This window comes from Temnothorax nylanderi, unplaced genomic scaffold (assembly GCF_030848795.1).
Source record: "Temnothorax nylanderi isolate EJ_2023f unplaced genomic scaffold, tnyl_v1.0 TNYL_tig0107_pilon, whole genome shotgun sequence".
Classification (NCBI taxonomy): Eukaryota; Metazoa; Arthropoda; class Insecta; order Hymenoptera; family Formicidae; genus Temnothorax; species Temnothorax nylanderi.
Genome location: NW_027249169.1, coordinates 630679 through 647078, shown reverse-complemented (window position 1 = coordinate 647078; position 16400 = coordinate 630679). Strand labels below are relative to the sequence as shown.

General features: G+C 34.1%; 1 protein-coding gene across 1 annotated transcript; it reads right to left on the bottom strand.

The window, feature by feature from the left end:
• Nucleotides 1-6564: 6564 nt before the first annotated feature.
• On the bottom strand, nucleotides 6565-8629 carry LOC139775869 (uncharacterized). Its single transcript, XM_071712194.1, has one exon. The coding sequence runs from the start codon at nucleotides 7848-7850 to the stop codon at nucleotides 6765-6767; it is 1086 nt and encodes a 361-aa protein (XP_071568295.1). The 5' UTR covers nucleotides 7851-8629; the 3' UTR covers nucleotides 6565-6764.
• Nucleotides 8630-16400: the final 7771 nt, after the last annotated feature.

Sequence of the window (16400 nt, the reverse complement as noted above, 5' to 3'; positions counted from 1 at the left end):
AGGTCATTGCGAATGCGCGCCCCAGACGGTCGTCTATTTTGTTACTATAATGGAAACGGTCTCTTTGTTATCGCGCCGAGAAATCATTTTCCTTCATCGTGAATTTCATCTCTTCTTTCTTATTAAACGTGTTGTGAAATTTTGTAGATTACTTGATAAGGCTAAAGAATAGAAAACGTTGATGCGGGCGGACAATACTTTTGCTAAAATAATTATATTTCCGGAACGATCGCCATCAACATTCATTTATATCTTTTGGGGAACCTTGAGGTAATTAATTTTAGCTTTTCCTTGAGTCTCTGAAGTTTCGAGAAAAGTTATTAATACGAAATAATGAAAAATGAAAATTAAAAGATACGACAAGTAAAAGTTATGAAAATTTCTATCCTAAATTCTAGAGGATAGAAAGTTTCTAAATTACCATATATTAAAATCTTTTCGCAGGAATGATGTTTTCTCGGTATAGCACTTCTACCTAGAGTTCTACCGAAAAGTGTCATGACTCAAATCGATCTTGATTTAAAAATAAAGAGAAAGTACTACCAATTTCTTATAGTGAAAACACACACATGAAGTTCTTATCTTGTTATCATTATATATTTTTGAATCTTATCAGTCAGCGAAATTTTAATCGCTTGCGAAAGACGCAGATAAAAATAGGCTTTAGTCTATTTTAGTATTCATAGAAATATAGATTTATTTAATAAATAAAAAATAATATTTATTGCCAGAATCCTCCTTATAAAAACTCCTATAAAATGGTTCTTAAATACATTTAGAACTGCGTGAAAACTCTTTTAAAATACACACAGAACTCTCGAAAATCGAGAGCGTCTCACGTTCATTCACGTAAAAGCGCCTTTCTTGGGTGTAAAAATTCTAAAACAATGTTTATCTACAGAACTCTATATAAAATGTTTAAATACATTCAGAACTGCACGAGAACTCTTTTAGAATAATTAGAATTATTTAGAATCGTTCAATATCTAACTTTTGTTCCCATCAAAGACAACTTTTTCGAGCGATAAAAATGAAGAAAATAATGTTTATCGCTAGAATTCTTTTAGAACTTGATGTAGAACTATAAATCTTTAAAATCTTTCAATGATTATTAAAAGAATTCCCGTGGACAAAGTAAGACGCTGCGTAAACCTGGCGTCTTAGTTTGTCCTTTTTTGTATTTTAATAACCTGCATAACTATTTGTTTAATCTATAGAGAAATGTAGAATAATTAAAAATAAAATTAGAATTTTCAATATTTTATGAGCTCCACAAATATGCCAGGTTCATACACATAAATTCTTCCTGGAACGTATCAGGAACTCTAAACCTTCGTGCAAAAAACGAAATTTTTTTTAATTTTTATTTATTTTTATTTTAGCTATTTCGTTATTATTCCGTTTTCTCTAATAGAAAACACAATAAAAATCTAAGAAATAACTGAACAATTCCGATCGGAATCCATTCCGAAAAGTTTCATAATACGTGACCAGGGCACGTATTATGAACTTTTCGGAATGGATTCCGATCGGAATTGTTCAGTTATCTTAGATTTCTATTGTCTTTTCTAGGGATAACGGAATAATTCCGATCGGAATTTATTCCGAAAAGTTCCATAATACGTGCCCAGAACTCGGTTGTTTGCATCAGAATTCTGAAAATTCTGATAACTTCACAGAGGTAGATGTCCATACAATACACTGTCACTCGGAATTCATTGTCTCCCGTTCAAATGGCATGCAATAGTTACGCGAATCGATGAACGCATGTTGAACCGCGGTGCATGGTACAATCTTCCTGGGAAATGGATCGGGCAGCGATGCACGTTGCGATTTGATGTCATCGAGAGGCTCGTATTGATATCTTGATATGTTACATACAAGCTCTATTGCGATATTATTGCTTGGTTAGTATGATCGTTCTGTGCCGTTTGCACTTTATGCGATTACAATTTTATATTGAATTTTTCTCGACGACTTGATTCAAGCTCAAAATAATAAAAAGTGCACATTCATTCTACTAGCAATAAATCCGATTGAAATTGACACTTAAACCAGGTAATAAAAATGCAATTGAAGGTGCTCGACAAATTCCTTTAGTACATATTTCGTAGCGAATACAATAGATAACGAAACAATATAGTATTATTATATTATCGTTAAATTAAGGCACGTTAATAAATTGGTGCGGTATATTTAACTAACTATTGTTATAAATTGAAATTTACACGATAATTGCATACAATTGTAAGTTATGACTCCACTGGCTCTAATTTGCATTTACCATTTCGCAATACACTCATCGCAAAACATATTGCGAAATCACCTTGAACTAATTAATTACAGAGTATATATATATAAATGTTTGAGGCATTATACTCGTATGTGATTTTGATTGTAAGCCACATTATGTCATTCTCAATCGGATTTGGTCCTATCAAACTTAAATCTCTTCAACCCTATTAAAGTCTTTTTCTCCTTAACAGTAAGGTACACTGTAGGAAAAATTAGTACTCGTGAGTTTTCATTCCATTTGATCCTATGCAATCATCTGTAATATAAAACCTTTTTATATTACATTCAAAGTAGCTTAGAAAAGCTTCAATGACATAAGAATAATATTTAAAAAACCATCCGGTTAAGATTAATGATAACGTAACATTGAATTCTCTTATAAGATTCATTAACATTCCTGTTTTTCTTTGCAAAAATTTCACAATCAATATTTTGATGAAATATAAATCATAATAAAAGCGGCAGGCCCCCTGTAAATCTACGATTAGCTTCTATAAAAAGTTGATGAAATATTGCATGGTTATTGAAATATTGTCGGTAGATAAAAGCAATTTTAATGGTTCGTGGAACACTTCAGGATATCACAAATGTGCCAATCATCATAGCGCCTTTTTTGTTCGTAAAAAAATAGAGGGCAGGAGCCCCTCCTATATTATACTTAGGTTAATGAAGTAGCAGACTGCTAGAAAATTAATTAGTTTGATAAAAGCTTTCAGCATCGAAAGCTGCATTTCAATAACTTGTCAGACTCTTACATTTTTATTCCTTTTTGTTAAAGAAAAAAATCAATCAAATTTGCCGATAAACTTTTGTGTACGATATCTATTATGCGCAACTAATCTCAAATTTTACAACAGTTATAATTTCTGTTTTCAATTTTGTATTAGGTATTAATTACTAACGCAACTAATTTTATACACGTAAAAATTGGTAAAATTAAGAACAAATTAATCTTTTATTAAATGCAATTAGTATACAAATAATACAATAGTACAAAGTTGTGAGTAACTTGATAAGCGCATAAATTAACAACGGGTAAATATAATTACTTAAACTTAAGCGTTAACGTTGGCTAATGTTGAGTGCACTGCAAATTCAAGTGTGTTATTTTAGCTGAAGCTCTTTATACACATTTCTTACCGTTTTAAATCATAAAGAAATATATGTGAAAAGAACTTCAGTCTAATGTATCATTTTTAGACATTCATGCGTGTAAAAATAACACACTTGGATTTGCAGTGTGTGTTTAAATAATATCAGAATTAATTTATCTTGAAATTTAAGCGTTAATTATAATCGGAGCAAACCATTGACTGTATGGAATTTTTCAAAGGCTGTACGGGAGTTTTTAATTGCAAATAATAAGCTGAAAATCGTTTCGAACGAGTTTTTCATAGGTGTTATCTCGACAGTAGCCATAGTGTGTTGAAACGCATATCGATCTGATATGTGGCGTATTATTCTGTATCTCTTCTCTCTTTGTCGATTTCTGTCTAATTCTCTCTCTCTCTCTCTCTTTCTCTCTCCTTTCTATCTCTTTGTCTCTTTGTTTTTTTTATTCGTCATGGTGTAAAATCGTTTATTGCATGTCCAATGTTATTTGTTTTTAATATTTGTATATAACAAAACAGTAAAAACGCTCGCGGGATATGTCATCGCAAATATATGAAAGAATATACAAAGGGAAATAAATCCCACCGCGAAAGAATGTCTGGCAAAATTCATTGAGTAAAAATGGTAGCACTGCCCAAGCAATCTTCTTTTGTGAATGCGATGGCAAGGCCGTTCTTTCTTCGTTGCAACGACTAAGGGAAGTATTCGTGGCTCAAGAGTACTTTTGCCGAGCTCCGAATTTAATTATGTATTGTGCCTTTCTGTGGCGCGATCGCTGATGTAATTAAGATCTGTGAGATTCTCGATCATAGACTTGCTTTCTCCGATACTTGTTAGAATACGCTTTTATACTGCAAATACTGTTCCTTTTACGCATCCTATACAACAGAAATTCTAAAGAATATGAATGGTAAGCGGTATTTTTTATCATCACTCTTGAAACACTGTTCAAGTTTTATGAACATATACAAACACACACACACACATTCTTGATATATTTTGATTTGTATAAAATTAATTGATATTAAATTTGCTACTGCTTACTCGACGTTCTGCCTAAGTGCTATTAAAAAATGCACTTTTCCACCTAGTTTGCATTGGATGGAAAAGCACCCTGTTTTACCCTGTCAACTCCGGCGATTTCTCGTAGAACGTGAAGTGCATAATTTTATCCGGTTGTAAAAAAAAAAAGCCCGGCCTTATCTCACCTGCTACATATGTTTTGCATACGTAATTAGGGATGTAGCTGGAGTACTCGTGCTTACGTCTATGTCCATCAATGTACTCAACATGACAAAAAGATATATGCATTAACACTTATAGTCTGTGCAAAGCAGGACGGACAAGCCGGACAAGCGCGCTCGTAGTTGTTTTTATCAGTTCTTTTCATTAAAAGCCGCGTCAATAACTTTGTCCGTCGTCTTCTGTTTACAAACAAAAGGATTAACGCTCCATTATTCATTAAGTCTGTTTTTAATTTTATTGGAATTTATTAATTTCCATAAATGGACAAAACGCGATATTAAGGATACATCAGGACGGTCAGGATACAATGTGTAAACACTTGATAACTGATTGTTATTATTCGATCGTGGGCGTGTATTTACGTGTTATTTCTGTGTCCATTATGAAAATTTACATAATCATTAGAGGAAAATTATTGTTACGTCGAACATACAATTTCATTTAGAGTGGCGTTCATTATAGGAACTTGTGCAGTGCATAAGACAGTTTCATTAACCGATATTAATAAAGTTCTATTCTTCTTACATTTAATTATACATAGTTGTTAGGTTTCATTAAATGCATTGAATATCTACAGATGTAAACAAAACGAAAACAAAAACACGTATATTTACGAGTACAATTCGTACTCTAAATAAGTTGAAGACAACTTCTATGGATATAGGCAAATGATTTGTATTCATCTCGAGATATTATTCAGTTGTTAGTGTTCTAGAGGAAAATATTCGATGTTTAAAGATGCTTGTTTATTGCGCAATAAATAATTTCGTTTTAACATCGAAATCGAATTTTTCTTTTCGCGTTTCTTCTTACTGTCTTTATTGATAACGATCGTCGATTGATTGCATCAGTCAACGTTACTTGTTGTCGATTCATAAGCGACATCCTGCATCCTCCGGGAAGAAAAAAAATACACTTCGCAATTTTTTTACCTACAGGTTATTTTTCTGAGGAATCACACCGTTTTCTAACATACAATACACGCTGTTTTACAAACAATTTGTACGTTATCTCTTTTTTTCGAGACTTTTTAAAATATTATAAATAATAATAAGACGTGTTAAAATAGTTAAAATATATTGTTATACGAAATAATACTTATCATTATGTGATAACAATATAGTATTATAAAAGTATTTTCTGTTTTATACACAATTTATTTCATAAATTGATTCAACTAAGTGTAATTGTGCTATATTTCGTCGAATTTCTAGTATTATATATTGTTTACACGCTATGTGCTTGTAGTAATGTAATATGAAAGAATATGCCATGACAATACATTTAAATCTAACAATATTGTATTTGCTATTATTGATTTTCTCTAAAATTGTTTGCGTAAGCTTTCTACACCAAAATTATTAGATTGAACGAACTTACCTGTGAAGTTCGATCACAATTATGCCCTTTGTCTCGTCCGGATGGAAACTATGTAGTCGTGCCCCTGCGCGGCTATCAACAACAGTATTTAAAGTCCCGCCAAAAAGCAAAAGAGAGGCCGCTTCCTGCGGCCGCGCGCGCTGCGTGTCCGTCGCGCGCGCCTCGCCTCTTCATAAGTTCCAAGCCCTTTTGCAAATCGCTAATTTTCGGGGTGGGAAATAATTGTTGGGTGGGTGTCCATCCGGACGAGACAAAGGGCATAATTGTGATCGAACTTCACAGGTAAGTTCGTTCAATCTAATAATTATGCCTCTTTATGTCTCGTCCGGATGGAAACTATGTAGTTGTTTATAGCCTAGCGATTTGACAATTATGATCATTCTTATAGGAAACTGTGAGCGAAAAATATATTCCATTAATAAAGAGTACAAGATACTCGTGTATAACATGAAAACATATAATCTTCTGCTTAAAGTTATAGTCTTAAACCCATAATAATAGTATAAAACTCTACTCAAAGCCATAGTCATATCAAGATAATATAATTTATATTTATAAAGATACTATAAACGATAATAGTTATTAAGATAATATAATCCTATGTTCGAAACTAAAGTTATGTACTTATACAAGTAAAATGCGTTGAGTGAATAATGTGTATACTAACAACTCTTATTAAAAGAACGTAAAAATAATTAATTTGATTTCGAGTTGCGCTATTACTTGCTGTGCTATGCTAATAAAACAGCGTTGCTGAATTCCTCGGGATTAATGAGCGGCCTATTGTAGAAGTTGGCGAAGACCCTGGACTCGCCCGTCCAACCTGCCGCACGTTTAATGAAATCAAGGGGGACACCCCTTGAAAATGCTTGAGATGTTGAGGCGTGACGAGTGCTATGTGCCGAAAATATGGAAGTGTCTATTCCACAATCCTCCAGACCTCGACGAATCCAGCGACTAATTGTTTGTGAAGAAACAGCCTTGTAAGGCTTAGATAAAGAAAGAAATAAAAAATCGCATGAAGAAGGACGCAAATCTTTGGTATTTTCTAAATAATGTTCCATGAGACGAACAATGCAAAGGTTCTCTTGGTTAACGAAACGAGAGAAAGTAAAAAAGGGTTGAGACCGCCCCGGAGCCGAGGTTTTAATTCGATCCGGCACGCGAATGATCAGTTTGTCATTTAAAGAAATCTGTGAAATTCTGAGTAAGGCGAATGTTTGAGCTCTGTGACCAGTTGCAAGAGCGAGGAGGAGTATCAATTTTTTAGTGAGCACTCTTAAGGGGACTCCTTCATACGGGTAGATAGAAGACAGCTTGGCTATCACGGGAGCGGGGTCCCAGACAAAATCATACCGCGGACGAGGCGGTTTGAGTGCGGAGACGCCCCTAAAAAAGCGTTTGACCGTGGGATGATTCCCGATCTCGTTCTGAGAAATAAGGGAAATAGCCGATCTCATTGTATTTAGGGTCGAGTAAGAGGAGATATTCGGCAATTCCTGAGCTAAAAACTGTAAAAAATGAGCTATTGAAGGCGAGTAAAGCGATATCCGATGATGTTGGCAGTAGTTCCACCAGGAGCGAAGCGAGTAGGAATATTGCTTGATGGTTGATTCCGATAAGGAAGCTAGTAAAGCTGGTATTGCTATATCTGGAACTGACCGGGCCCTGAACGCTTCCCTGATAACTTCGTGACCCCCAGGGAAAGGGTCCTCCATGTTGGGTGGCAGCTTCTGAAAGGTGATGATAAAAGAGAATAATTGGGGGGAAGAATCAGTGGTTCGGAGATCAAGAGACGACCGAGCAACGGAAACCATGGCTGCGAAGGCCACCAAGGAACTATTAGAGTTCCCGTTGCTTCGTCGTCAATTATTTTTCTAAGAACGCGTGGCAAAAGGATGAAGGGTGGAAAAGCGTAAAAATTTAGATTTTTCCACGAAAGGGTAAACGCGTCTACGGCCGCTGATCCTGGATCAGGAAACCAGGAGACGTACAAACTGCATTTGTTATTAATTGAAGACGCAAATAAGTCTATGTCGAAGGGACCAAAAAGTCTTGCCACCCGGCGAAAGGCTAGATCAGATAAAGACCATTCCGTATCTGGGTCTGCAATTCTAGATTCCGCGTCCGCGATTGAGTTTTCTAACGATGATATATAGGAGGCAAATATGAAAATGTTACGGGCCTCGCACCAGATCCAAATTTGTTTAGAAATTTCGGAGAGGTGAGGAAATTGGATGGAACCAAATTTGTTAATGTAGGCTAAGGCGGTGGTGTTGTCGATGCGAAGTAGGACGTCGCAGTCCTGTAGATCTGCTGCAAAACAACGCAGGCCGTTAAAGGCCGCTTTAAGTTCTAATGCATTTATGTGTAAGATTTTCTCACTCTCCGACCACCAGCCATGAGTACGCAGCTCTCCGCAGGAGGCTCCCCATCCGTTCAAAGACGCATCCGTAAAAATTTCTCGAACAAATCTGCCTGAACGAATCTTATTCGACTGCCTAGGATTAGAAAAGATATTGATCCACCATTTGAAGTCTTCTTGAAGGTGTGAAGAGATGTTCATCTTTGAAGAGTAATCTTCGCTATTTTCAATAAGAGAAAGAAATTTCTCTCTTTCAAACATTTTAGTATAAAGGAGCCCGTATTGCACTGCAGGGCACACAGAGATGAGAGAACCGATGAAGCTGGCAAACTCCCTGATGGGACATTCTGTCTTATGGGCTAAGGATCTTGTTAGATTTAATAAATTCTCCCGACGAAGAGGAGGGATTGTAATGGATTGTTCTTCTGAATCAAAAATGAAGCCTAAATACTGGCGCTTGGTCGATGGTTGCAGCTGTGATTTAGCAAAATTTACCACGAAACCCAAAGAGTGCAGGAGATTAACTGTGGCCCTGACATTAGCTCGGCATTCCTCGACGGAGGAGCCAAAAAGAAGAAAATCGTCTAAATAGATGACGGATTGATACCCTTTTTTCCGGAGGAAAGTGACTACCGGACGAAGAATCTTCGTGAATATGTAAGGGGCTGTAGAGAGGCCGAAAGGTAAGGCTGTGAACTCAAAGGTTTTTCCGCGCCATTGAAAACGCAGAAATTTTCTATGCCCTTCGAAAATTGGAACCAGGAGGTAAGCGTCCTGTAGGTCGAGGGATGCCATGTAACTACCTGGTAACATAAGGCGAATCACAGTACGCCAATCTTCTAATTTGAAGTGTGGGGGCTCGATATGCAAATTTAAATCTCGCAGATTTAAAATAAATCTTTTACCTCCCGACGGTTTATCCACTAAAAAGAAGGATGAAAGAAATTGATCCTTGCTAGGTTCGACAGGAACGATGGCTCCTATTCGAAGTAATCGATCTATCTCTGAATCGCAGGCTAGTGCAGCAACAGGTTGTTATTATTCGATCGTGGGCGTGTATTTACGTGTTATTTCTGTGTCCATTATGAAAATTTACATAATCATTAGAGGAAAATTATTGTTACGTCGAACATACAATTTCATTTAGAGTGGCGTTCATTATAGGAACTTGTGCAGTGCATAAGACAGTTTCATTAACCGATATTAATAAAGTTCTATTCTTCTTACATTTAATTATACATAGTTGTTAGGTTTCATTAAATGCATTGAATATCTACAGATGTAAACAAAACGAAAACAAAAACACGTATATTTACGAGTACAATTCGTACTCTAAATAAGTTGAAGACAACTTCTATGGATATAGGCAAATGATTTGTATTCATCTCGAGATATTATTCAGTTGTTAGTGTTCTAGAGGAAATATTCGATGTTTAAAGATGCTTGTTTATTGCGCAATAAATAATTTCGTTTTAACATCGAAATCGAATTTTTCTTTTCGCGTTTCTTCTTACTGTCTTTATTGATAACGATCGTCGATTGATTGCATCAGTCAACGTTACTTGTTGTCGATTCATAAGCGACATCCTGCATCCTCCGGGAAGAAAAAAAATACACTTCGCAATTTTTTTACCTACAGGTTATTTTTCTGAGGAATCACACCGTTTTCTAACATACAATACACGCTGTTTTACAAACAATTTGTACGTTATCTCTTTTTTTCGAGACTTTTTAAAATATTATAAATAATAATAAGACGTGTTAAAATAGTTAAAATATATTGTTATACGAAATAATACTTATCATTATGTGATAACAATATAGTATTATAAAAGTATTTTTCTGTTTTATACACAAATTTATTTCATAAATTGATTCAACTAAGTGTAATTGTGCTATATTTCGTCGAATTTCTAGTATTATATATTGTTACACGCTATGTGCTTGTAGTAATGTAATATGAAAGAATATGCCATGACAATACATTTAAATCTAACAATATTGTATTTGCTATTATTGATTTTCTCTAAAATTGTTTGCGCGCGATAATCATGATATATTATGAAATAAATCCATTATATGCATACATATCAACTTCTAAATATGAAATGCACAATTATTTATAAGAAGTTTTTATTTTTTTGTGATGTACCTTAATAAATGACTAATAAATTACATTTGTTGATACATTTTCCATGGAATAACAAAACTTATGAAAGTAGCGATTTATAAACTTATTCTCTCTTTTTATTACTTTTGTTTTGATATAACCTCTTTCAGTCGGCATCAGATTATTTCAATCTTCGTAAAATACGATTATCGTGATAAAAAGAAAAAAAGAGAACGGGAAGAAAATGTCGGAAAAGATTGTAATACAAACGATCGATATAGCTGCGTGTATTCACGAAGTGAGATTTCATGTTGTATACTTCTCTAGGCATTATCCGAGATCGGACGTAATGCGTTCCTTCGTGAATATATTCATGATGAATTGTACACGTTCCAGTATCATCAGCTTTAAATCTTGTGCAATCACTCCGCATGTCCACTTTATTTCGCGTAATGCGTAATTTGTTATATAAAAAAATCGTATTTTATACACAATATGATTTTATATACGATACGATACGTTTGAAAAGAACACTCAGAAAAAAGTGTAGCATCAGATAGTACAATTGTGAAGATCTCTTCTACAAATAATAGTACAAATAGGGACAGGGATAAATTGTAGTAAATGAGTCTAAAAAATTGTTCTAAAAAATTATTCTCAGATTGTCTGAAATCAATTGACAAACTGCTTAAGACTGTAAAATATTACAATATTAATTCGCGCGTTTGTTTCACAGAATCACAGTTTTTGTGTTTGCATGTGACAAAATAAATTTGCTACAAAATTGTAGTTAATCGGTGTATTTCATATTTTCTATTACATTACAATTTAAAGTTACTTATCTGACAAAATAAGGTCTACAATATTGTGTTAACTTTTTCCGAGAGATTTTTCTCAGTGAAGCTTTTTCTCGATAAGTTTATAAAGATAAAGGATATACAGGGATGTTCTCGCGTAATTTACAAATAGGGTATCCAGTTATCTGGTAACTGCAAATGGTGCAATATCATATTTCAGGTGCGTTGATGATGAGACTTTTCGTGAAAATAGAGCCGGCCTTATTCTTGACCGGTGTGCTATTTCCTTTGCAGCGCATACAATTCTGCGCTACTCAGCGTTTTCTGTCGCCTGCAGCTTTTTCGCTGTCAACTGTTAAAACATTCCAGATAATTGGTTTTGCTACCATTAAATGGATATAATGATGAACATACAAATTCGAGAAAAATATGAATTCTCCGGAAATCTGAACGATTCTTATGGGAATGTCGAGTGTTTTTTTTCTTTCAAAGCAAATATTTGTAATTAAATTGATATGATATTGCAATGTAAACGTCGCTTAGTATTATGTTAATGTAATTAATTAATTACGTAATAAATTAAATTGAGATAATTTTCTCGAGTTTTGATTTATTATTATTGTATGATTGTATAATCTTATTACTGTTTACGGGAAGTGTAGTAACATTTCTCCAATTGGATCGAGAACGCCGGGCAACCGAAGAAACGTGGAAAGGATTCTAAGGATAAAGAGGGGTTTGAAGTTACGATCCAAATTGAGAGATAAAAAATGGATCGAGTCCCTTGCGGGTGGCTTTTGCCCTGGTTACACGCGGGGGCGTATCAAACTCAACGTACTGTCGCATAAGTGTTCCGGATATTTTGCTGGTATAGATGCAATGCGTGTGTACGTCACACCGTAAATATCGACACGGAATCGGGCGGTATAAATACGTAAAGGAGTGAGAGGAAGTTGAGGAAAAAGTATACGGATATATAAAAGAACGTCTCAAGGGGAATTCCGTTATTCATATTTCAGAAGCGCGAAGAGGAATTCGCATCGAAATGCTCTTATGGTGTTTTCCGCCTTTTCGAGCGGTTTTGATGTTGCAGATCTCGCATTTCCGGCAAACACAATTTTCATATTTTTCTTAGACCGCTAATTATACACGCGGCAGAGGGTAATTACGAATTTATATACGCATAAGTCATGTGTTTCGTAACGTTTTATATCTTTGCGAAACTTTTTATGCAATATAAAAAGATACTGCGCTTGTGAATACTTGCACTCTGAGTATGCGTATAGCCTGTGTACGTAAAGAAAGAAGCTATAAATTTATGCACAGAAAAAAAGAATATTCTTGATTTGAAAATATCTTTAGTTTCAACGTGGAAATCTTGAAATAAAATTATATTGCGTGTTAAATAAAAAGATTATAGTGATCGCTTGCTTATATACGAAACAATCTATATATCTTATAAGAATTTCAACTTTCTGTTTCAATATTTTTTTCTTGGTTTAACTATATAACGACTTCATTCAAGCAATTTTTCTTCGTTTAACTTAGCTGGCGCTAGACTATGCGCGATTCGTGGTTCGTGATTCGCGGTTCGCCATTCGCGCCGGTTCGCCAGCGGAGCGGTTTTTTGACGAAATCAAAGAAATGAATCTCTTCATTTCTTCATCTCTTTCATTTCGTCAAAAAACCGCTCCGCTGGCGAATCGGCGCGAATGGCGAACCGCGAATCACGAACCATGAATCGCGCATAAGCTAGCGCCAGCTTAACGCAATATAATCTCATTTCAAGATTTCCACGTTGAAACTATTTTCAAATCAAGAATATTCTTTTTTTTGTACGTCAACAGTACATTAGAAAGAATGAATATATATATAAAAAGTAAGGATATAATTAATAATTAATAATATATAACAAAGTTATAGAAATTCTGGGTTGTTTGTAAATGTATATCTTTTTACGCTCACGTGCTCAGGTATATGTCTTTTGAGAACCTTGCCTTCCATTCGATTGTTCCTTCCGTCGCGTCGTCAAATCTCTTGGTAGCCACACCCGAGGTTTCATATGTACTACTTGTATCGTGGTTTCTTGTTTCAACCACTCTTCAGATATCTACATGCACGTTCGAATTGTCGCAAGCATCCTAGATATTTCGCTCCCACAATGAAATAAAAGTTTGTTGTTGTGTATAAACTTACCTAAGGATTATTGCATGATGATATGAAAGTGCAAGACCGTTGATCTAATTCGAAAGTACTAAATACGAAAGTATTAAATTTATTTTTAATATTTATGACTATTAATAAGAAAATTGTGTCACACAAATCTGGAAATAAGGAAGAGTTGTACAATATCTCTAACGACTCTAATTCTACCAGTGAGTGATATTTGAAAGACAATCATTAATGTAATTAAATATTAGGTCATTCCGTAAGTATATATATAATGCGGCTTTTTTCAAAGATATTTTTAGGAAAAAAAAATTGACATTTTAATTGTAATCTAAAATATATTTTCCATTATTACTTACAACTACTTCTCATCTTAATCTTAAATTTTCAATTCCCTGGCGATAAAAGTCTTTCGATTTTGAGCTAAAGAATAAATCAATCTTCCTTTTATACCACATGCATCATTTATGAGATGACCCAATATTCTTATCACTTTCGATTATTAGCATTTAAATATATTAATTTATATGTTGTAAAGAAACGTGGTTATATTTTTGTTTTGTTTTGTTCCACTAAATAGTTCAAAATAGAATGTGTATATTTTTGTTAGCTGTAACAAGTTTCCTGTTTCAGCTCCTGTGCTCACCCCTCTATTAGTAATACTACTGTCGGGGTTGAATTACGCGTACTGTATAAATCTACATACATTTTGACGTTTGTTGCCATTGCTTCGTTGCAAGCGGCGTTTAGCTTATAACGCGTAAGACCGATATGAAACTGGTGGGGCTTCGTTAAATATGTATTGAAATTAACGACGCGGCAATAAACAAATATCGCATTATTAGCAGTAATGATGTTGAGAACATTATTCAACTAACTTGCATATTTTGCCAATAATTATTTCGCGCTTATCAATGCCAGCCGTTAGCAATTGAATATGAAATTCATCTCTGCATATTGTGTATCTTTTAATATTAAAGGTAGCACCTTTATTTATAACGGGGTTTTCTACCCCTACTTCATATACAATGCTTTTTATTATAAATATACAAATATAATAAAAAAGTGTTCAATTTAGAAATTTGCAGATTGCTTCCTCAATTTGGCAAATTTCTCATAGATAAAACTTTATGAGCGAAAAAAAATGATCAGGAAGCAGTTTTACATAAAAATTTAGAAATGCTGCAAAAATCAATGTAAAATTACTATATATGTTTGTGTATATGTACTTATATGTGTATATATGTACATGTATGTGTATATGTGTATTTCCATCTCATAAATGATTATATCTATAAGTTGCTGGTTTCACATATTATATGCCAATTTGATAATAATCTGTCAATATATACGATACGTTGGACTGTCGATACTCGAATGTATCGATATCCTCGCAAAAGTGACGAATTGTATTAAACAGTAAATCATTTCGTCATATGAATCAGGAAACAATAATACAGGAAAAAGATATAAAGGATTAAGAGATCGTGAGAGTAAGAGAAACGAGGAAATCTGGTGGAAGTCCACCATATTTTTCACTTAAAAAGCTTCCTATGTGAGAAAGCCTAAGGTAAAATTATAAAAAACTTATATATTTAAAAAAAACCGGGCACAGTAACAACTGTGCCGCAAACAACAACGTAGAACTACATCAACTGTCACTATTTTATGTTAAAGTATTCAACGAAGGAAAGTAGACGTAGGGCTACGTCAACTGTCTTTCGATGAACACTATAACATGAAATAGTGACTTTATGCTGCTATTGCTGTTCCGCTCTCAATATAATTACATATATGTATTATCCTATCGATGTTTTCTCTTACCTGTCTACATGATATACCTTAATGAAAATCGCGGGATTATAGTTAATAAATTTATAATCCGCGCGGCGGTGGATTATAGATTTATTAATATACCACGAGTCGTGGTAAATCCCGTTTGACGTGACGTGTCAACATCGCCGCGTTTATCGCGTACTAAGTTGAATTCCGTTTTATTGATTGCATAAGCAATATCCATCTCTTCGAACCTAGAATTTTTGCAAATCCGTAAATCGCTTCGACGCACCCAATTTAGATGCATATTTCACTAGTTCCCGTATTTATTGCGTCGATACCGTGGGATGCGCAAGTATTGTTGGCTTTTTCGATATAACGTGGATGACCGTTGACAGAAACGAGCGAAATCGCGTGCTGTTTTGCAGTGCCACGTTTAAATTTCAATTTATACTCGGCCGTCGCGGAGATTCATAGCCGCGCATAAATTAATTAGCCTGTTATAATTAACTAACAGTTTACAGTTTCTGTATTTCGGTGAAAATGCATTAATAAATTCTCTAAAGGCTGCAAGTTGAACATTAATTTAATCCATTCCGTTGGAAAAGTAATTCCATTGGAGAAATGCTAGCGTAATTATTGATACACGCGAATTTCTATTTACGTACGGATTCTTAATCTGCATAATAATTTTTTTTATTTATTGTTTCTCTCTGAAATTGCATAGTTGCAATAACACGATTTATATTGTTTCCCCCTCTTCAGTTAACCTTTAGAATATTTGTAATTTATGGAATTAGTCTTTTAATTGCGAAAAATATTGTGTATTTAATTTGATTTATTTTGATCTGTCTTAAATTAGCATTTTTAGATTAAAAAATAAACGTAAAACACGATCTATATCAATTCAATATCGTTTCGAAAGGTGGATTTGGTTTTTACGAATATTTTAACAATTTTTTATATATATATAACGATTTTATAATAACATTGAACATTTTCTAAATTATGTTTTACTCTGTATTATATAAATTAATTATGTCACCTGTATTAAAATAATTATTCCTTACTTTCATTTTGCTCGATATCGAGTTTTAGAGTTAAACGGTGATTATCTTCTTGAATTAAGATTCAACACGACTGTATATTC